Below are 21070 nucleotides of genomic sequence, written 5' to 3' on the forward strand. Positions count from 1 at the left end.
ACGAGATGCATTTTGTTTCATGGAAATCTGGAGTACAAATATTTGAAATTTGTATAGATGTAGCTTATGCTAGTACAACTAAACAAATTATTACTAATACAAGATTGTACAAAACTATTAAATCTGAAATTAAATTAATATTAGTTTCACATTCATTTAACGTGACTTAAGTTAAGTTATCTTTATTTAGTCATTTAGATTTTAAAAGCATAGCAAAATAACACCATGATTGTATGAGCCTCGCTCAACTAAATAAAACACACTCAGAAGGTACCTTTTAGTTTTTATTAAATTAAATGATTACATTTTAAATAATTACAATTCGTACGTTTAACGCATTTGCCAAATGTTTGTCGCTTAACATTTTAGACTATATTGTAGACTTTATACTTTAAATTAATTTTGTTGGCCTGCCTTTGTTTTATTTTTACAAGTAATTGAAACGTTTCACTAATACACATTCGTTCGCACTTATGACAGACTAATGACTTATGTTACGTGGTTGAATTAAAATTAGGCAAAGAGAACTTTAGTACGTTTAGTTTAGTATTTTACAGCGGCATCTCGTCTCCACCATCATCGGCATGGAGAAAATTTGGAAAACTTGCAGGTCGGCTAGCATTTTCACGCAGTTATGTACATTTGAGACTCAGAACTCGAGATGGTGAGTTGGGAAACACTTAGGCTAGCTTAAACAATTAGTTTTCAATATGGTCGCGTTCTTATCGATTGGGATCTGATCATATATTCATATATTACTGGGCGGTCCCCGATGGGCGCGCTGTCCGTGTAACGTGGAATGTCTAGAGCCTGGACGCGAATGCACAATTGCATAATCGTTATCATTATCGATTGGCATCGACCTTCGAAGTACGTTGGATAAGTTTGGATTTAATACAATACATTTCAAATTGCAGAAAGTAGGGGATCAGAGAGGTTCTTCAAGACAGATTAGTTAGCAACTCTTTAAATTGGCAGTTAGTTATCTGTTTGTCTTTTTTTTATGGAGGGGCAGAGAGTTAGTTAAAGATACAGTATACATATGCAAATTACTATCGGTTAATTACAGTTGCAGTACTAGGCACGAAATGGTTTTTCATTCTATGTTTTTGATTTTTCTGTTTTTTGTGATCTGTTGTGTTGTAATTGTTGGTTTTTTGTTTGTCTTTGCTGTCCAGGATGTATATATATACGATACATAGAGATACGCAGATACAAGATACTTTGTTGGCATGCTTTTGTATTTGTATTGTGTGTGTGTGGGTGTGGCTCCACAGCAGAAAATACACCAGAAAATAATTTGCGAGAGCAGATCAGATGCATTTTGAAGTGTAGAATAGAGGTGTGTTGTGTGTGTCTACTGTTTGATTGTTTGTTTTGTGTAGGCAGCTTAATATCTATCAGACCTATTTGAGTGTATCGTGGAGCCACCGCTGGTGTAGCCCTTGTGGGCATCCCTGCCATGGAGCGAATAGCGGGATCCGTACTGACTGCCATGCCAACTGCGATAAGGATCGTACTCCTCGATAATCGATGGCTCCTTCTCGATGATCTGCAAGTGTTTAAATGGGTGAGAACAACAGAATAACCAGTGTAATTTATAAGATGCACAGAGAAAAAGTTGTTCTCATACTAGATAAAGTTTCTCTGTGCAGCTATCAATGTCAGATTTATTACCTCTGTATTGGCACAACTGCAGCTCATGGCCGTGCAGAGGAAGATGTTCATCAGCAACATGATCAGGAAGAGTACGCCCAGGGTGATGGTCAGCCACAGCAGCCAACTGGGCCGTATGCCATCGTCGCAATTGCCCGAGATCACTGCCCAGATACAATAAAATAAATATCATAAATAACGCAGACATTTCAGCTGCTAAACTCACATCTAGCCTCGGCGGGATCGAGCACAAAGACGGTGGTGCCAGCCAAACTGGAGCCCTCCTCATTTGGACCGAATTTCCGGGGTCCATTGGTGCCCTTGCCGAATCCAGCCAGAGCCACATCGTTGCAGTCGTCGATCTCCACACAGCGGCCATAGCACTGGATCACATCGCACTGCAGATGCACCTCAGATCCTAAAATGATTGCAGAGAAAGTTAGAAGTCAGTATCTGACATGATGGGGTGCAAAATCCAGGTCTCACCCTCGGGGAACTTGAACATCGAGGAGAGCACCGCTTCGGCAGCTCGTCCATCTGCTGTGGGCACAAAACGACTGATGATCTTCGAGTCATAGGGGCAGCTTTGGGGTAATAGAAATTATGAGTTAGAAATGTGCTTACACTGGAAGTAATTTATGTATATTATGCTCCATTTTTATAAGATGGTGTAAAGATATTGACTATCTGTGCATATCATTTTATATTCATTATTTAACTTATCAGATGTTCTGCAGATGTCTTACTCTATGCAATTACATGTTGTTTGTAAAGTTTATTGAAACTCATTTCTTAACTATGCAATTTGCATTTTATTATATTTTATTTTATTATGATTGAGGTGTAATTGCACTTACCCGCTGTCGTCGGTGAGCTTTTGGGTCCTGTTCTTCTTATCAAAGGCGAAGCAGTTGCCCACGCGCAGGCCATAGGTATCTGGGGATGGTAATGATATGTGAGTAGAGCGATAAGTGGGGGATCTTAACCAGAGGGCCCAGGGGCTGGGACTACCCACCGTTTGGCTTGGAGAACTCGGCGCGGATCTTGTACTCGTGACCGTAGACCGTCTCACGCACTCTGTGGTCGTTCTCCAGGAACTTGAGCACCACATGGGCATTGTCATCGCTGGGGAGAAAAAGAAGTGGGATTGGTGGTGGTTTCATAAAGGTTTATTATACGAGCAGGTGGGCTCTAACGGTGAATGGCTCTTTAATTACTCCGTATGGCTGGTGGCTAATTAAAATCGTAGCCAATAGACCCAAAAGCTTTGGGCGAAGCTTCAGCTTCAATTGCAACTGCAAGTTCTGCAATTATGCAATTGCAATTGCAATTGCTATGGCCGGTCATTGCGCTATAGACGGTTGTTTTGTGGGCCAGATAAGCCGAGATACAATAATATATGTATGTGTACACACGTCGAAAACTATTTGTTGTTCGCCTTGTAGCACCGGCTGCAGGCACGATTATAATGTTTGTGTTTACCACACAGATTCTGTTAACAATTTCTTTGCCTTTTTCCGGGCTTAACAGAGCGCAACGTTTTGGAAAACCGTTTTTAATGCCATTTTTATTTCCCATCCGAGGTTTTGTGATGGTAGCATCTCGGTGGGGATTTAAACTGAATTTTCGGTGAGAAAGACTTGCGTAAGTGAGTCTGCTCTCGCAGTCGAGCAAAGTCATTGGCATTATGCAAATGAGCCGCGAGGCGAGAAGGTAAATTAAATTGTTTTTCGTTCACCTCAAGATGATTATCGGGCCTCCTCAAGACCGTTTACCGTTAATTGAACTGCTGCCCAGTAAGCACTATAAATTTGTTGATTATTCTGCCATTTGGGGAAAAATTCTCTTTCTCTGCGTTTCTATTTGGCCCGCACAAAAGTGCTTATGGAGTGAAAAAACAAAAATCGTTAAGAATTGTGTGGCCCAAAAGCTCAATGGCCTTGGAGTTCTAATTCCGCAAAAGGCAGAAAGAAATGCGAACAATGGCAAATGGTGGGTTAAGAGCAACACCTACATGCTTGCATTGCCAAATCGAAGCACAATTTGCCATTTGATTTGCCGCCTTCGACTCTCTGCAAATTGGTCAGCACTTGGATCTGACGGAAGCTTGACCAAAAATTACACCACGTTGTATGTACATCACAGCCGAAACAGAACAGAACAGATCAGAGCCAAACTTAAGTGCAATTGTCTAGACAGGTTAAGCATTAGCATTCGCATTCGAATTCGCATTCAACTTACCGCGCATAGCCCGATTTGCCACAGGTAATCACATAAAACTTATCGTCCGCCAATTCCAGGGTCTTGTGCACACGCACGGCCAGTTGGATGGAGCGCTCCTCCGTTCGCTGCAAGGGATTCCGTATGTCCGTATCGGGTGGATGGAGGCATGGTTGGATAGATGAGGGGGGATGGGGGATAGTTCACTTAATTGCCGGTTATTAAAATCTTAATGCCCATGACGTTAATGTTGATTGGTTGGAAAAGCCGAGTTAGGTCCCAATTTATGCTTAGGCTTTGCCCATTAAACAGGAGCATAGCCCAGCACACTTGCAAAAGTGCATTCTGAACTATATTTCTAAGACTGTCTTTCGATAGCAGCATTTGCATATACTTTTTTTCTATTTGTGGAAAGCATTTTCTTTAAAGATTTGGCTAGGAAGTAATTTTTCTAGAATAAATTTGTAAAGAAGTCTCATAAAGAGAATTCGTAAATCTTTCAAGCAACTAGTACTATTCAATATTACTTTTATTTTACGCATCTTGCGGCCTTTCACGAATTTCTTTGACTGTAAGTGGCTGCCTTAACAGCACGGTTGCAACTTGCACTTGTGGCATGTTAATTGTCACATGATGCAATCGCACAACGAGGAAATGCAAAATGCCGCCAAGTGTGACGCATTTTCCAGTTGTTTATTTTCTCCTTAGCTCAGCTAGTTTTTCCCTGACTCTGATTGCTCTTCAGCTGCTGTTGGTTTGCTATCATGGATTTTGGTAATTATTTTAGAATCATTTTGAATATCATCTGCAGCTGGCTTGCGCAGCGGAATGTGACTGCAGATGGGCAACTGTTCCAAGAATCTCTGCGCTCGGCTGGCCAAGATTTTCCGCGGTAATTGCTGTAACTGTTGCCTAAGGTTTGAATACATTAGTTTTGAAGTATTTTTTGTATTTTTTTCCGATATTACAGCACGACCTTGACCCGCAACAGCTTTCCATAAAAAGAGATGAACAAAAAGTACACGTTTCTTTGTCACTTTTGCGCCAGCTGGCAGTTAAACCAGTTTGCTCTGCCCAGTAAATAAGTGTCAATGGAAGTCAGTAAATACTTGTGTATTATTATTATTTTATATTATACTTGTATTATGTTATCTCGCTGTTATTGGTTTAATCGTACGCCTCCACTTGTCGGGGTATTAGAGCCTTTGATGAATGGGGTTTTGGCTTGATTAGAGCTTGGTCAGTGGCCAGTTAAAGCGGTTAGCAAATAAACACAACATATCGCAGTGGTCATAAATAGATACCTTGGATGGTCGCCGAGCTCGAGCTTAAGCGCTCCATTGGTGGGGAACGTTGTGATGTCACAATCTGTGGCCCAACTCATGCATCACGCAGTTGCATGCCGCAGCGGATGAGCTCATTATCGGGTTATTATCAATGGCCGAGGAAAATGGCAAAGTTGCCATTTGATCCCCTCCCCAGCAGCCGTGGAGAATAAAACTAAGTAGGCTCTATGAGCGACTCCCATTACCCGTCTAAATGTGTTGAAATTGCCCGATGGCAAATTATCTTGCGGCAACTGCCGACTATGGTCTTTGGTTATTGCATTCGCAATTAACATTTAAATGTATATAATGGTGCTAGACAAAGAACCATAGCTGCCATCATCAAATAATGGCAAACAATCTCGACTGGGGCAACCCACTCGCCTGCTGCAGCAGAAGCGAAAATAGAAATAATAACAATAATGGTGCCCGTAATAAGAAAAATAAGTTCAAGTACGCCAGTCGAGCCACAATGCCTCGAATGTCTTGAACTTTATGTAAAAATTGTTGGGCGTCTTGGCCATTGTCAGCGCCAATTTCATGCTCTGCCAGCTGCTCCGGAGCAGATTTAAAGATACCTTGAGGTGGCGCACTGAGGAGTAGGAGTAGGAGTTGGTACTGGAGGAGCTGCAGAGACGAGGGCGAAAGTGGCCGATTGCAGCCGGCATTTTTAGCTGGCCAAGGTCAGCTGTGAAGGCATTTCGCCCTAGCAATTAAAGCCGCTCGGGAAATATTTGCCAAGAAATAGAATCGAAATTGCCGCCGCCACAGAAACAATTCTTTTGACACAAATTCCACGCAGCCGGCACAACAACTACGAATCCAACATCCAACATCCACATCACAGCCACAACAACCACAACAGCAGTCTGGAATGCTGTCAAAGTCGAAGCGTGGAAAGCCGTGTCTGGGCATGTGAAATCCGCCGTCTGCAGCTGAAAACTAGACGCCGGCGCAAACTGCCAAGGCACTCCCTTTCAGAACAGCCAGCCAGCATTAAGGCACAGTGGAGCACCGAGAACGTGAACTCATTTGCGCAACACGGTACTCAAAGTAGAGCTAAAACACGTAAGTATATTTGGCTATGCTTGTTTCAAAAGCAATTGCTTAGTTATTCTACTAGGATCTGAAAACGTTTTGAAGTCGTTTTTTCAATATAAATAAATAAATAAATATCTATGCTATAATTTATTAGTGTATATTCATTTATACACATAGGAACTAATTATTTTAATGTTATATTTCATATTACATATGAAGTATTGATTTACCCTTTAACCCAAAAGGAGCTTACTTTCACAAAACTGCTTCTACTCCTAATTGATTTGTACACATTTAAAAGTTGTTTCTAACAAAGGTTTTTTGTACCCGTGGTTTACTGTACAACGCTGTACATAAGCTGCGGCTATATGCGCGTTTGTGTACACGTAAAAATAAAACTCAAGCCGCAGTTGCGATAAGCGTGATTTAATTTTATGGGGGACCTCCCCTTTTTTTGTTCGCATCCCGAAAGGAAGGTGGGCCTTGAAGCTGCGAATCTCCCCATCAACGAAAGCCGGGCTCTAGTTTTTTTTTTAACATCAACATCAACTGCTGAGCAGGGCAAAAATTGGAATACAGGGTGCGGTCCTTCGGATTTGACATTGCAATTAATAATGTTGTATGTGCTTGTACTTATAAGCATCTGGCAGCCAGCCCTGTGGATATGGATAATTTGCATTTCAACGCATTGCATGGGGCTACAGGGCACTATGGCTAATGCGATTTGCCTTTGTCTGGCAATTGTTCGAGTGCGTGTACGAGTGGAAAAAGCCGGATCAGACCCACACGGAATTGCAGTCGCCGTCTGTCAACGCCTGTGATGCACGTAGGATTAAACTTGATTTTTATTGCCATCGTTACTATATAGATTGACTGCAACGTCCACCAGACCGGGCGACCAAGCGGCCAGCGTCTTAGCTGATTTGCGTTGATTTGGGGCCAAGACTCAAGTACACGGCCGATAGGCGGGCTAAAATTTATGCGTGCCCTTTTTAGCCAGACAAAGTCTCAGACCTTGGCATCAGGTATCTCTAGTCCCCCATTTGTGGGTCCCTCATTCAGACTGAAGCTCTTGTGTCTGTTGTCTTGGATCGGCAGTTTTCCAGCTGCCCTAAGATTGCCCCATAGTTCACAGTTGGTGGCTTTTTGGCAGGGTCTTTGCACTAACTCGCTGCCTGAATTTTGGTGGTAATTTGGTAATTTTACCGGCTGCCTGACAAAATTAATTTGCAATTTGTCAAACGGAAGGTGGTAAACGAAAGACTTAAGACACGAACTTTCTGGTTGTGTCGGTAACTGGATGGCAATTTGCTGATAGAGCTGCTCTCTTTAAGTTGGTTTTCGTCAAATGCTTTGCAAAGTATCTTTAAGGTGTTCTGTATAATTTCACACACAATTACATTACCTAATTGTATGGTATTAGCAAGAAGTATGCAATGTTCTTACTGAACCTTCTTGGCCACATTGTTTGTTTGCAAACTAGAGTTCCACTGTATTCCCACGAACTTTGACTGTATTTAATAGCATTCTGTTTTCTATTAGTCCATCTTTCTTTTTCCTCTGCCTAACACCTATTTCATGTATGAAATACATGAATGAAAGATACTTTCCCAACCGCAACATTAGGTTGTGCATGGTTTAGTGATTAGATTGGTTAGAGAAGCGCGGAATGTTATGCTTACATTGCTCCCACTCACGTTGCTGACCAGGATGCCGCAATAGTCGCTGGCGCCCTGTTTGGCCCACAGATTGAGGCTAAAAGCCACCTGGTCGCTGCCATCGCCCATGGCCATGCAGCCCGGAGTGCGGTAATCCCGGACGTGGACGGCGCCCGTGTAGCCGGAGCTCATCTTCACCTTGATGTTCATTGTGCCCGCCTTGCAAGTGGCCGTTACATGGGGAGCGAATTCGGATGGGGCAGCTGGTGGTTCCTGTGTTGTGACCTGCAATGAATACGAAATGCGAAAAAGCGTTAGGCATGTCTACCATCTTCTATGGTTAATAACTTTGACCCGATTTCTGGACCCTGGGAACTAACACTAACACGGACCGCAAATTAATGCCAACTCATTGGACAAACACGGTGGAAACAGCAGCCAAAGAGGAAAATTCAAATTAATTTAAAATGGTTAGTCAAAGAGTCAGCCGTAGTCGCAATTAATTGCAAAAAGGCAATGGCAAAGGCAACGGCAAAGGCATCGCACACGGACCCGGAGATTGGCCAGAACTTTGGGCCAGAACACAGCTGCCAAAGTTGTGCACGTTTTGGGTCAGTTTACAGCTTACAGCTTACAGCCGAGCGCACTGTCAAAGGCATTTGGCTCTAAGATAATTTATTGGCGTGCTCGACTTGGGCTGCTGTCGCTCCGTCGTGATAATTGAATTTGTGCTCCAGCTTTAGAGCCGCAGAACGTTTGGGAATGACTGTCCAAAGAATGAAGTGGGTACACCAGAAAAAGTTAAGAACCTAGTAAGCCACAATTCTTAGAATTCGATTAAATGGATTTTGTGGGATTATGATTGCCTTAAGTTAGGAGGAGGTTATTGCACTTTCATATTTTGGTTAGACAATCCTGTACCAATACTATCCGACTTCTATGGCTCCAATTAGCACCATAATGCTCTTAATTTGCATATAAAAGACTTAGATTTACATTCCATATGTCTACTTCCGTTTGACAAATGAAAGACTTAAGACACGAACTCGTTTGCTAGTAGAAAAAACTTGTCTGGTAAAGCAGGCAGGCAGACATTAAGCTTTCAAAAGGATTTGGTATTAGCTCTTAAATTGAAATTGGCGAACTGAAAAGAACGAATATTTTTTCGAGTGCAGGCGCTAGATAAGCCGCGCCAAAGTTAAGTAAGCCATGTCATGACAATCGCCCAGACACCGCCTTTGTGGTCCAACTGGGCTCACGTTTCGCCGGCCCTCGGGCGCTGTCCAAATCGAGGGGACTTCCCCTGGACTGCCAGTTTGATCCCCGTTTCTGTCGCAGGCGAAAGGCTTTTGATTTATATTTACTTTCAAAAGGCACACAGAGGCAGCATCCCGTTCGCCCTTTGGCTTGCCAAAAAAGGGAGAAAAATATGAAATTTTGTGCCGTCATTGAAGCAATTAATTTCCCATCCGATCCACCGATCCACCGCCGCAGCGCTGCTTCTGTGCGTCAGGTGAAATGCAGCCGGATGACCCAGTTGCCGGCTCCGAAACGCTGACAGTGCCAAAAGCATGTTGGCCAGTGTGCCACTTTCTATGGCAACTAGAACATCCACTTTGCATGCCATCAGCAATTTATTGTATCTCAATGCGCCGGCCACTTTAATCAAAAGAAAATAAAAACACAAATCCAGGAGCACAGACAATGACAATGGTTGACTGGATGCCCACCGTCTCCGTCGATCGGGAGTTCAATGCGCCGCGAGGGTCACATGAGTGGGTCCCCAGAGCGACTGCGGCGAACTCCCATGACAATTTGTCGCTCGGCGAAAAGGCAATTGTTTTGCATGGATTTTTGCATTTAGTTTGCTGTTTTTTTTGTTTGTTTTCTTCTCGCCAACTGCAGGCGGCAGTCAATTAAAATAGTTTTTGCATGCTCGTTTCACTATCGTTTCGAGTGTGGCGGCGGCTTGTTAAAATAGCTAAGCCAAAGTACAGCACTCCGCTATTGTATTATGCAACACGCTCTGATTGTGGTTGGGGCAAAAAAATAGGAAAAAATAGGAGGAAAAAAAATAACCAAACGCAAACCCAAATACAATTAGACACTTGCGCTGCCAGTCACGCCATGGCCAATGAGGCAGTGAGCCGCGGCATTTGGCTTGATGGATTTTCCCCGCAGGACACTGCGACCGAGTGATTTCTCACAAATTCCAACTCCTTTTCATTTGCCTTTCGCGAACCGCGAACCGCATGCAAAATCGTATCGCAAAATCGAAACGCAGCTGGAACCAGATGCGGAGACCCAAAAGACTTGGCGGACTCGCCCAGGATCATTAAGTGCTGCCCCGGATGGATGTGATTTATAAGGCTGCAAAGGGGTCAGGCCATAAACTAAAAGTGTTCGGACCGCCGCATTTAAGCAGCTTAGCTATTAAGCCAAGTGACGTCGGCAATTAGTACAGGAAGGCCAACTCGTTTCTACTTCTTTTCTTTCCTTTTTTTTTTTTAGCCCGAGCAATTATCTGCTTAAGAATGACAAAACTGCAAGAGTTTAAGTGAAAAATGGAGTTCGGTCTGAGGCGGTGGGGATACCGCCCTGAAAATGCTGGAAAACATGGGAAATTAAGTTGGAGCTATCGGGCTAACGATTTAATGATCTGCCATAAAACCGAAGTGGTATTTATGTGTCTGTAGATAAATAAATTTGTTTGAATTTGTAAGGACAATAAAGTTTTGAGTAGCACTTGGCGCAGCTGTAACACAAGGTGTGGTATAAAAGAGCAAATTTATATTTTGCATCTGGGGAAAGTTAATTTACCAGCTTTAAGTCCCAAGTAAATGTTACAACCATATAAAAAAAAACAATTATTTATTATTATATTAAACTTGGAAATTCCAATTATGCTTATATTGGCATTTCCCCAAACGAATCACTTATTCCTAAGTGTAACAAAGAATAGTATGGACCCATTTTCAGCAGGCATTTCTTACTATAAATTCCCATATCGTTTTTGGAGCCAATAACTTGAGCGGCTTCTTAGCTGGGGCAATTAAATGTGATTGTGATTTATGTGCACTGCTAATTCCACTCAATTTGCGCTGCCCGCCAGCCAGGGAGTGTTTCCCTTAGCTTAAATATTTCACAAGAGCCAGCGAAGTTTGGTTATTTGGTTATTTTTTCCATGATTTCAGATTTTTAGTCGAGCGATACAATCTCCAATAGTGCAAATGCAGCTGCGCATAGCTGGCCGAAATAGATTGCCACACATATTCCGATCGCTGGGAGTCGCAAAACATGTGCTGCCAGTTTGGCTTAGAAGCTGAAAACTACAAAAAAACCAAAAACAAAAAAACGAAAAAACAAAAAACTCGTGCATAACAAAAGGTGGGGAGTCGCATACATATTTCGCGTGCATTTGAATTTCCGCTATGTGGCGCTCGGGCAATAAAGCTCGGATCGAAGTAAATTATAACATAAAGTCCGGGCCAAGCCTTGCCAACTCCAACTAAGACTAAGCCTGCTTTTCAGATGGCCAAGAGTCCAGCGAATGCTGGCTGATTGCAAATTGTCACGGTATTTTCGCTGGCAGCGCATAAATTGCCGTTTAACTCGCATTACAGTACGGCGAAAAACTCCAGATGGGAGCGTATTTATGTGGCGGCTGTGGCTTTTTGGCCAGAGCTTCAGCTTCAGCTTCATCGGTTTGGACCTGGCCGAAAAGCTTAATGAAGCTGACATCGCCGGTGGAGGAAACCTGTTTCGAGCTTTGCCTGATTATATAATGCAAACGGCTAGTGAGGTGACAGCTGAAAGGGTTTTTCCAACGGTTTTATCTTCTGGTCAGCAGATAGGAGCTAGGAGTTAGGAGTTAGAAGTTAGGGTTCACCGATAGATAAACAAACCCATCGACGAGAAGGAAGAAAGGCCGTGGGCAATTAATGTCGCAGCGGCTTCAATTAAATTTGAATTGCCGGCGCGCTCTTTCCATTGAAGTTCTGACGCGCTAATTCCAAGGCACGTCGCTGGGACCCTCGATGGTTGCTCCATGGTGGTTGGTGCTGGTTGGTGGTTACCTGTTGGCCCCACCTTTTGACTCCCTGTCAGCGGGTCTGCACGTTCTGGCGGCGACCCTACCACCGATTCGGTGGGTCAATTGTGTGCGGCTCATAATGAAACGCTGTCGTACCATTAATATAATAATAAGCACTTGTTCGCCGCCCAATCCCCTCCTTCATTCCCCAAAATCCAAATCATATGTCTGGCCTTTTGTTGGGAGCCCATTGAAAGGTCTTCAATAGAAGAATAGAAGAATAGAAGAATAGAAGCTTTGTAGCTTCTACAAAAAATTGCTGAACAACATTCCAAACGATGTGTTCTCTGCTGGTTATTTATGTTGCTTATTTATCGATGGTCCGCAGAAGAATCCAGTCCCAAAACAGCAGTAGCCGCCGCCAATGTCTTCTTTTAATGAGTTTCGCTCCGACCAGCTGGGAAATTATGCTAAGTACTTTCTATTCTCCATGCTTACAAGGGCTTGCCGTGTTTTGAAAGTCTTCTTTAATTGAATTAGCCTCCTTTTAGCGGCCAAGAAGGGGCAGCTCTTTCATTCGAATGTTCTCATCATCACTTCACCAAATGCATACAGCCAATTCTAATAGCCGAAGTGCATCTTCATTTCTTTCTTTTGTGTTTTATTTTTGAGTACACCATCTATTTTCCAAACCTTAAGGTTCTTGTTATACAAATTAGCTCTAGTACCCAAAAATTCTAGTAATCATATAATTCCCAATGCATTATTAGAGTACCTTTTGAAATATGATGAATCATCAGTGATGTAAAGTGGCCTTGTTACGTTTTTCGTAGTTTGGATATTAATTGGCTTACATGCTTATACTTTGTTTGAAGACCAAATAGCCTAGTAATAGACTAACATTGTCGTCTTAAGCATAAAACTGCTTACAAAGAAGGCCACCCAACGTGCATTGGCAGTGCAAACTTTCATTACAAACTTCAGCCATTACCCCCCAGTCATCATTTACTTGATTGAAACAATCGCTTATCGTGATTCTGAGTTGGCATCAAAGCTGTCACACTTTCTTTGGCCATCGCCTTAATTGCTGACAAAAGTTTGGCTGCACGAAAAACACATTCTGGAAAAGTAGTTCCCAGCACCCGAACTAAAAATCCAAGTAAACAAAAACAAAAAACCAAACAAAAACTGCCCTCGGTGTGTCTGCAATTTTCATAAATGTGCACTTTCCATGCGCATCATCTTGGACAGAATTTGAAAGCCAGGCCAAGTCCCATACTGAGTTGGAAATTACCCAAAAAGCCCAGGGCTTCAATGACAGTCGGCCGTGCAGCGAGGAGGAAAGCAGAACTGGGGAATAGTTTTCCCCATTAGTTTCAAATAAAACCTACTTTTACCTCGGGCCACCGAAGCTGGAGCAGAAAAAACAAAGGTAAAAACAATTGCTAAATTGTTTTTTTTTTTTTTTGCTTTCTGTCTGTTTCTGTCGACTGACTGACAGTCTGGCTGCGAACGCAGAGAAGCAGAGCAAACCTGCAGGTGAACAATGCAAGTTAATCAAATAATGAACATGTGCTAGCCCAGCCGCAGGCAGTGTCAGCCAAAGTCAAACAAAAGAAAGAACTTTCTCCGTACTTGCGACCACCGATGACCCAATATGCCAAACACTTTTGCATAAATTTTAATGAATTTCACGCTACACCGATCCGCCCAGCATTGAGTAAAATAATTCGCACTGCCGGATCAGCGCTGCGTTAAATTGCGCCAACTCAGTGGCTCAGTTATTTGCCAACTGTATTGGTGTTGCTATAATCCCACAGAGCTGCTAGCTCAGTAGTGATGACAAATAGAATATTTCATAAATATTATACATTCTGTATTATATATTTTGTAGAAAGAAAGACGAAATGCATTTCAATCTGTAGCCATTGCCAATGAAACGAGTTTGTAATCTTTAAAAATGAACCCAATTGTCACCACTGAAACTCACACAGTTTCGTGCTGAAATCATTCGGCTTTGACATAAACATGCAATTTTGTTGGCCAATTTCGCTCTGGCCAACTCCCCGGGAGTTATGTCCAAAAAGCCATAGAATCTAACTGCGCACACTCAATCTAATGGGTCCGGTCGCGCCAAAGTCGACATCTTCTCGACGATCGGGAGAACGGGCAATGGCAATGGCAACGGCAATGGCTTCCTGTCCAGGGGCCAGACATCGGAGTCGGAGCTGGTAGACTACTGCGATACTACTAACCCAGTGCTGAACGGGCGTTGCGTGCAGTGACCAAACTGGTTGCTCTTCTAATTGCCCCGGTCTCCAGTGCGTGGCGATCGGTTTATGGAGACGGCTGCCAGGTCTCGGCCAGAAGAGCAGTTCACTTCATTGCACCCGGTGGTGATCAGTTTTGTGGTCAATATGCAGCCGTCTTTGCGATGCTCATATTTTCTGTTAATTGGGCCATAATGGCCAGACTTAAGGCCTGATACTCGGTCGGCATTCTGCGGTTATCAGCGGCTTAAACAAAAACGATATAAATCCCGGCTCAATTTGATAAAACCAACCCGGCCAACTGTATCTGGCACAAACCGTTAGCACTCATACTCGTAAAAAGAGGTAAACAAAAACTAAATAGGAACTTTAAGCATTTCAATGAAATGGCCGCGACAATCAGCGAGTTTGTTGTCTAATTCTTTTGTTTGGCGGCCGCTTGAAGTTTCCCCTGTTAAATTCTCGGCCCCTGCTGCTAACTCATCTAAAGTTCTGAGAATATTATATCCGCGACTAAGTCTGAGTAAACAATGAATCATATTATTGAGCACATTCATACGCATACTGAAGCTTTATGGTTTACTGCCTGCCGGCAACCGCAGCAGTAATTCAGGTAGGGTTGAAGATTTAGAAGAAGAATCGAGGGGCCGAGAGTTAAGACCGCTGTGGGGCACTTCAATTGGCTTTTGGCAGCCGTTGTGAAGCACGTGCTTGTCAGTTGAGAATGGATTTGCGGTTTATTTCGATACCCTCGCAGGGGAAACAAATCAAGTGGGTAGCTCAAGTTTCTTCACTCTGGGCAAGAGTTTCTTTTTCAAGTCGTGATTGGTATTTGTAGTGCAAACAAGACTTCCTATCAATAATTGTGCTTGAAATTTCGGTTTTTGTTAGACTCACAAATATGGCGTGGAATAAGCAATGTCTAATTAGTTTTCAATGAAAGTACAATATATTTTGTTGCCCAAGTTAAAGCTTCACGCACTGTTAGCTTGGACACGATTCAATTTTGAAGCACCTGCTTTTTAAATAAGTTAGATCAAGTTTCCTTCAGTCTGCCTAAAAAGTTTGGCTTCTTCCCTACTGAAAAAATCCCAATTCCAAAATTTAGCTTAATCCACAAAACTTCAACCGCAAAACAAACTACCTGTGGTCGCATTCAAAGCGTCACTTCTGGCCAAATACGCCACATTCTTGTTCGTTGTTTGGGTTTTATTTTCTGAGCTCTTTTTTTTTATAATTTTATCTTCATATACCGAATCGTAAATAAATGGTGGGTTGTTTTCGTTCTCTTATATGGTCGCTGGCAGGCCAAAGCCATGACGACATGGCAATACAAGCCGATACGTTTCGTATATACTCGTACATATTTACGTATGGATTGCCATATATTCATATTGAATCGGATGGCATCGAGAATTAGCATATTTCATTCGCTTTCAGCTTATTTCTGTTCGCTGCTCGCTGACATTGAAACTGATTTTAATGGCCCGTAACAACAAAAACATGGCAATGACAATATGTACAAGTACACGCTAATGTGCAAGTCAATATTTAACGCCGAAAGAAGGCGTCGATTTAAATGAGTTAAATGAGTCTACTAATTTTGGGCATCTCTATGTCAAAACGTCGGTGCGTTGAGCATACTAATCGAAGGAAAAGAGAACTACTGGACCCACGATTAACAGCCATTTGGGTAACTGAAAACCAGCCGAAAAAGGCGCTAGTTCATTTATTGTTTAATGAGTGTGAAGAGCGGGTTGGCCGAGTACCGCAAGCCAGGCCAAGTTTCAGTTTTAACCGACACTCAGCACGCACACATGAGGCGAAAATTACTTTCGCATAAGTTGCTGTTTACATGGGTATTTTACTGACTTGTCTGACTTTTTGGCCAGACGCGGCGATGGGTAAACTTATATCATCGTCTTCGTCTCCGTCGTCATCATTATCATCATCATCGCCAACAAGATGATAATTAACTAAAAGACTGCGTTTTGTTTGCCGTTGCTTTTACGTATGCTTCAAGGTTTTGTGAGTTTTGCATTAACCAAAAGCCAACTAACTCGGTCGCAAAGTCTCTGTTTTCCCAGTACTTGAAGTTTCCGAGCCGCGCTGTTGGCCGTAGGCCGATTGTTTGCCAAGCCCAGCGAGCGAATTTTGACGCCCACACCCCGAAACCCGGCATCTCATGATGTCATTTTCTCCATCTCCAACGGCCGCTGACTTCGATGGATAGTTCAACATACCCGTTATCAATTCTGCAGCGGGAGATGTGGGCAGCGACAAGGGCGGATCTTGTCAAGTGTCAGGAAATCATTTGACCAGTCAAAAATCAATGATTTTGTGACAGCAAATATTTGAAAAAAATTTAAGTGAACTTCGCGTAAAATAATAGAAGTAAAAGTACCTCACTTCATACGGAAAAAGCGTATTTAAGCTGTCCAAAAACAATACATCACTTCTTAAGCTCAGACAGTAATTAGGATATCCGGAATGTATGTTTAACGCTTATTATATGATTTTTTGATTTAATTGTAATGATTTCATTATACGTGTATTATAATTGTAAGTCATACATTTATAATCTCTGAAGCTGAGGAATAGTTTCAAAGATTTGCTTGAACTATTTGTGAAAAAGTTAAAAGGTATTTGATCAGAAACAACCTATTTTCAATCAAAACAAAAATATCGGCTGCCGTGAAAACTGTGGAAAAATCCCCCCGTTCGGCCAAAAACCAGACGTGAACTAATTTCAATTGTGGCCGAGCTAACAACTCTCACCGTGATAGATTTGTGCCATTTCATAGGAAAACTGAAATCGAACCAAGCTAAATCAAAAATGAAACCAAAACCTAGTAAACTCCTGAAGCGCTCACGAACAATGGACCAATTTTTGGGGGGCACAGTTGGGTAAAAGTTAAGATATCGGTCAGTGGCACATTTGGAGTCTGACTGCGGGTAGGCGGGGAATCGGGGAATCGGGCAATCGGAGCACTAAGCCTGCCCGCAGAGTTATAGTTATGACCGTGATGGAGTCACGGCGATGGCAATTGCTATTGATAAACTGGCCTGGCCCAGCCGCAGTCAATGCGGAGTTCATTAATTTGTCTGCCCTGGAAAATTGCCGTGGAAAATCTAGAGGCCCAGTTCGGACCAAGCCCCAGCCATGGATATGGTAGGAAAACGGCAGTGTAAGAGATGGTAGGGCATGGTAGTTAACCTCGTTTTCATGGCCGTCGCAGAACATTATTGTATGCAAATGAAAAGTGAAATGTCCAGAAAGTGGTCTAATTATCTTTCACTTACCTGTCCAACCAGAAACAGCAGCACGGGCAGGAGCCAAAGGCCCTGGCTATCTGGCCTCTTTCCTGTCGTCATCATCATGATCGCGTTCGCTTCCTAAGTCTTTCGTTTGCCTTTGTTCGCTCGCAGTAGTGTTATCCTTTTGGGCAGCTGCAATTACGCGGAACGTTTATCACCCAATTGAGCAATTGTGCAATTGTCTGGCGCTGATTATAGCCCACTTCATGCAACTCACGCAGTTGTCAGGCTGCAGCTGCATTCGATTTGATGGATTTTATTTTTTTAAATCCCATTCCTACTAAATTACTCATCCGCCGAGTGACTCAAGGCAACTACTGAGAACAAAAGCTAGCCCCAGTTGAACTTATCTCAGGTGTAAATTTACTATTTATCACATCGTTTTCATCTAGAGAGCGTAATTTTTAGTGCTGTTTGAGATGATTTCGAGATTCTGGCGATCATAACTTTCTATGAAATTTTTGAGTGTACAAACGTGACCCGAGTGCATCGGATTTCTAATCTTTTAATATGCCCTTTTTGATCTGATTAGTTTTTTCTAAGACAACGCCTCCCATTCTCACGTATTTGGATTTCGTTTTCGACTCGACCCCGACCCGATTGAACCGCGTCGAGTAAACCTCAAAGTGGAGTTTACTCGGAAAAGTGTTTCGCAAATGAAATGAAACAATGAGTTGGAATGCCGCAAACGAGTTTGCTCGAAAATATATATTTATTTGCCGCACAAAGATCACAAAAAATAGCCCCACTTACGTCATTTGCTCAAAATGTGACATAAAAGCTTAAAAGCCAAGCAACCGCTAAAAAAAAAGTGACTTTTGTGTCAGATTGATAATTTATTGTTAAACTAAATATCAATATCTAACATGTAACCTCCAAAAAAAATGTGCTTAATTTATGCAATTATTTTTTGTGGCCAGAAGTTATTTATTGCTCGCATATGTGATTTATTTAGCTTTTCTAACAACAAACTCAACCGGAAATGGCCAACACACCTACACACGCAACTCAGAACTCACATTCTCAAACAACTTTATAATTAAAGCATTTCCATGCAGCTGAGCAGTAATATGCAACATTCAAGTCAACCTAGGGCTGTTAGCAAAAAAGTTAGTCATTTTCATTAGTTAATGAAAAAACCGAACTCGCAGCTGAAGCTGCAGTTAAGAGAGCTGAGCTTTGGGCTAAGAGCGCATCGTGAAGAGTAACGAGAAAAACTCAACTAACTCGCAAATTCGCGCAAATTCCAGGCAATTTAGTACCATAATTTAAATGTTAGCTAGACACTCATCTAACTAAACCTATTTTGCATGTAGTTGGCTATAATCAGCAGTCGTTTTCAATCATTAAATTTCATTTGTTATTTCGTTTTTGTTCACTTTAAAGTTTATACATTGTGCTGCTCTTTTCAACAGAGTGTGAGACGTGTGAGCAACACGTGAAAACAAGTTTTATGCAACAGCTCATTGTTTACTTATTGTTGTTAGGGTCGTTTGTTAAATGTATTTATTTATTCGAAAAAGTTGTTTTTATTTGCTATTACTCAGCTACCTGCACTCCGCACTGAAACCAAGTTTATAACTTTTGAAACGCGTAAAGGCACTACAATTCTTAAATCGATTCAGACGGCAACTTTCCGCTTGACACGTTAACAGTTCGGGAGATTGTTGGCAACTGAATCGCAGAGACGGAAATTGCTCTAAGCCAAGCTTTGCTGTTTCAGCTTGGCTGCTTTATTTTGTTTTATTTTTTGTCTTAACACTGTCATTTCTCTCTCTCTCTTTCTCTCGCTCTCCTCTCGCTGCTCTTTTTGACCACATCTTCGTTTGTTTTGGCCATTTTTACTTTGCCTCCGCTTTCTGGCCATCGAGGGCGTTACCACATCGCTGGAAAAAGAATTTAAACCATGGCTTTGGCGCCCAGGCAACAGCTGCCTTCGTTTTCGCTCAATTTCTCTCTATTTTTATCAATTAGCCACGCATGTTGATAAATATTTTAAATACAATGTGCATCATTAACTCTAGGTATATTATCACTTACATTTATTATATTTATTCCACAAATAATAAAAGTTAAAAACAGAATGTATTTCTTTATTCCCTATAACCATGTTATATTATATTATTATATTATATTTATATTATTATATTATATTTATATTATTATATTATATTTATATTATTATATTATATTTATATTATTATATTATATTTATATTATTATATTATATTTATATTATTATATTATATTTATATTATTATATTATATTTTGTAAAGACTTTTTTTTTTCTGAAAACACATTCCCATGAGTTGCATTTAATTTTCAAGTACTACTTCAGCAAGTGTGCTTACATTTAATTATCTGAGGAAGTTGGGCTTGCCTAAATGGTTTTTAGTAGTGTATTACATAGTGGTGGTTGCTGGAACTTGTAGCGTAACGCAGACTTCAATGAATCGATATGCCCGCAGGTTTCTCTTACTCACGCATGCGCAGTAACGGTAAATGGGGTGGTGTTCTTGAAAGAGAGTAGACAGTGTTAGTAAACGATATAAAAGTAACGGTGTTTTTCAAGGATTTTTTAGAAGTTTTCTATAAAATCCTGGCATAAGTTGAATCATAATTCAATTACTCATTCTGCCTGATTATAAAACAAGCTGTAGTTCATTTTTGGGCAAATATTTACGAATAAAATTAACATTACATTGACTCTCTTTTCAAAACTCTCCCGAATTTCTCTCGCTCTCTTTGAGTACTTACATGCCTTTACATTCGCACATTTCTTTTGGTGGGAAACTCTTGGATGAAAAGCCCACTCGCTCAGTGAAAATTTCATCACCGTCGTTGACAGTTCAGCCAAAATTCTCTAGCTCCACAAAATTCGCACAGTCAAATCTCAAAATTATCTAAACTACATTTTGTGTTCACTTTTGATCATTGAAACTCATCGTTTAACGTTCATCGGCCATTCGCGTGGAAATTGAAGCGTCCGAGCAGGAAAATTCAAGTGAATTTCTAGCTCTTTTCGGTAAAGAAGAACGCAATTACCAAAAAATCGAAACACGGCTAAAGTGAAAGAAAAAAAAATATAAGAAATTTCTGTATCAGCTAGTCAGCGTTGTTTGCACCGAGTGTGAGTGCGAGTGTCTGTGTGTATTTTGTGAGTGTGCGAGTGTGTGTGTGGGTGTGTGTCTGTGTGTGTACGTGATAAGCGTAGTCAGACGCCGTAACAACAAAACTGAGACCCCGGGGTTAGAGAGGCACCATCGCTTTATTGAATTACACGTAAAACAAAGAGCGCGACTTAGCTGGCGATTAAAGCGTCCTCAAAAGGGGAGCGGCGGGAGGGGAAGTTGGCGAAGAGGGGATCCAAAGTGGGCGGTGGCAACCTGATAACCCACAAACCCACTGCCAGCGGGAGCCGAGCAAATAGTCCTGAGTGGTGGTTTTGATACTGCTAATTGCTTGGCAAAAATGAATTAAAAACCTTGGACTCTAAAACTTTGTACAACTGCTCGCTAAGAGAGAAAATTCGTAACACTTCACCTTGC

The 21070-nt window shown here is 41.8% G+C and overlaps 1 protein-coding gene across 3 annotated transcripts; it reads right to left on the reverse strand.

The window, feature by feature from the left end:
• Window positions 1-271: 271 nt before the first annotated feature.
• LOC122619302 lies at window positions 272-19187 on the reverse strand. 3 transcript variants are annotated; one of them, XM_043796144.1, is made up of 10 exons: window positions 19073-19187; window positions 17507-17653; window positions 7940-8185; window positions 3898-4004; window positions 2672-2781; window positions 2514-2592; window positions 2143-2240; window positions 1883-2074; window positions 1678-1820; window positions 272-1552 (listed from the first exon to the last, which is right to left on the reverse strand). In XM_043796144.1, the coding sequence occupies exons 2-10, from the start codon at window positions 17582-17584 to the stop codon at window positions 1391-1393; spliced, it is 1215 nt and encodes a 404-aa protein (XP_043652079.1). In that variant the 5' UTR covers window positions 17585-17653; window positions 19073-19187; the 3' UTR covers window positions 272-1390. The 3 variants fall into 3 exon arrangements, with proteins under 3 accessions (XP_043652079.1, XP_043652077.1, XP_043652078.1); XM_043796142.1 differs by having other exon boundaries at window positions 7925-8185; XM_043796143.1 differs by lacking the exon at window positions 19073-19187 and adding an exon at window positions 17739-17757 and having other exon boundaries at window positions 7925-8185.
• Window positions 19188-21070: the final 1883 nt, after the last annotated feature.

The sequence above is a fragment of the Drosophila teissieri genome, chromosome 3R (assembly GCF_016746235.2).
Source record: "Drosophila teissieri strain GT53w chromosome 3R, Prin_Dtei_1.1, whole genome shotgun sequence".
Taxonomy (NCBI): Eukaryota; Metazoa; Arthropoda; class Insecta; order Diptera; family Drosophilidae; genus Drosophila; species Drosophila teissieri.

What these genes read in the sequence shown, in the direction of transcription:
- LOC122619302 (XM_043796142.1), bottom strand. Translation starts at nt 17,584, where the DNA reads ATGATGATGACGACAGGAAAGAGGCCAGATAGCCAGGGCCTTTGGCTC. An exon ending in TGCTGTTTCTGGTTGGACAG is followed by an intron (nt 8,186 to 17,506) that starts GTAAGTGAAAGA and finishes TATTCATTGCAG; the next exon opens with GTCACAACACAGGAACCACC. An exon ending in GCAACGTGAGTGGGAGCAAT is followed by an intron (nt 4,005 to 7,924) that starts GTAAGCATAACA and finishes AATCCCTTGCAG; the next exon opens with CGAACGGAGGAGCGCTCCAT.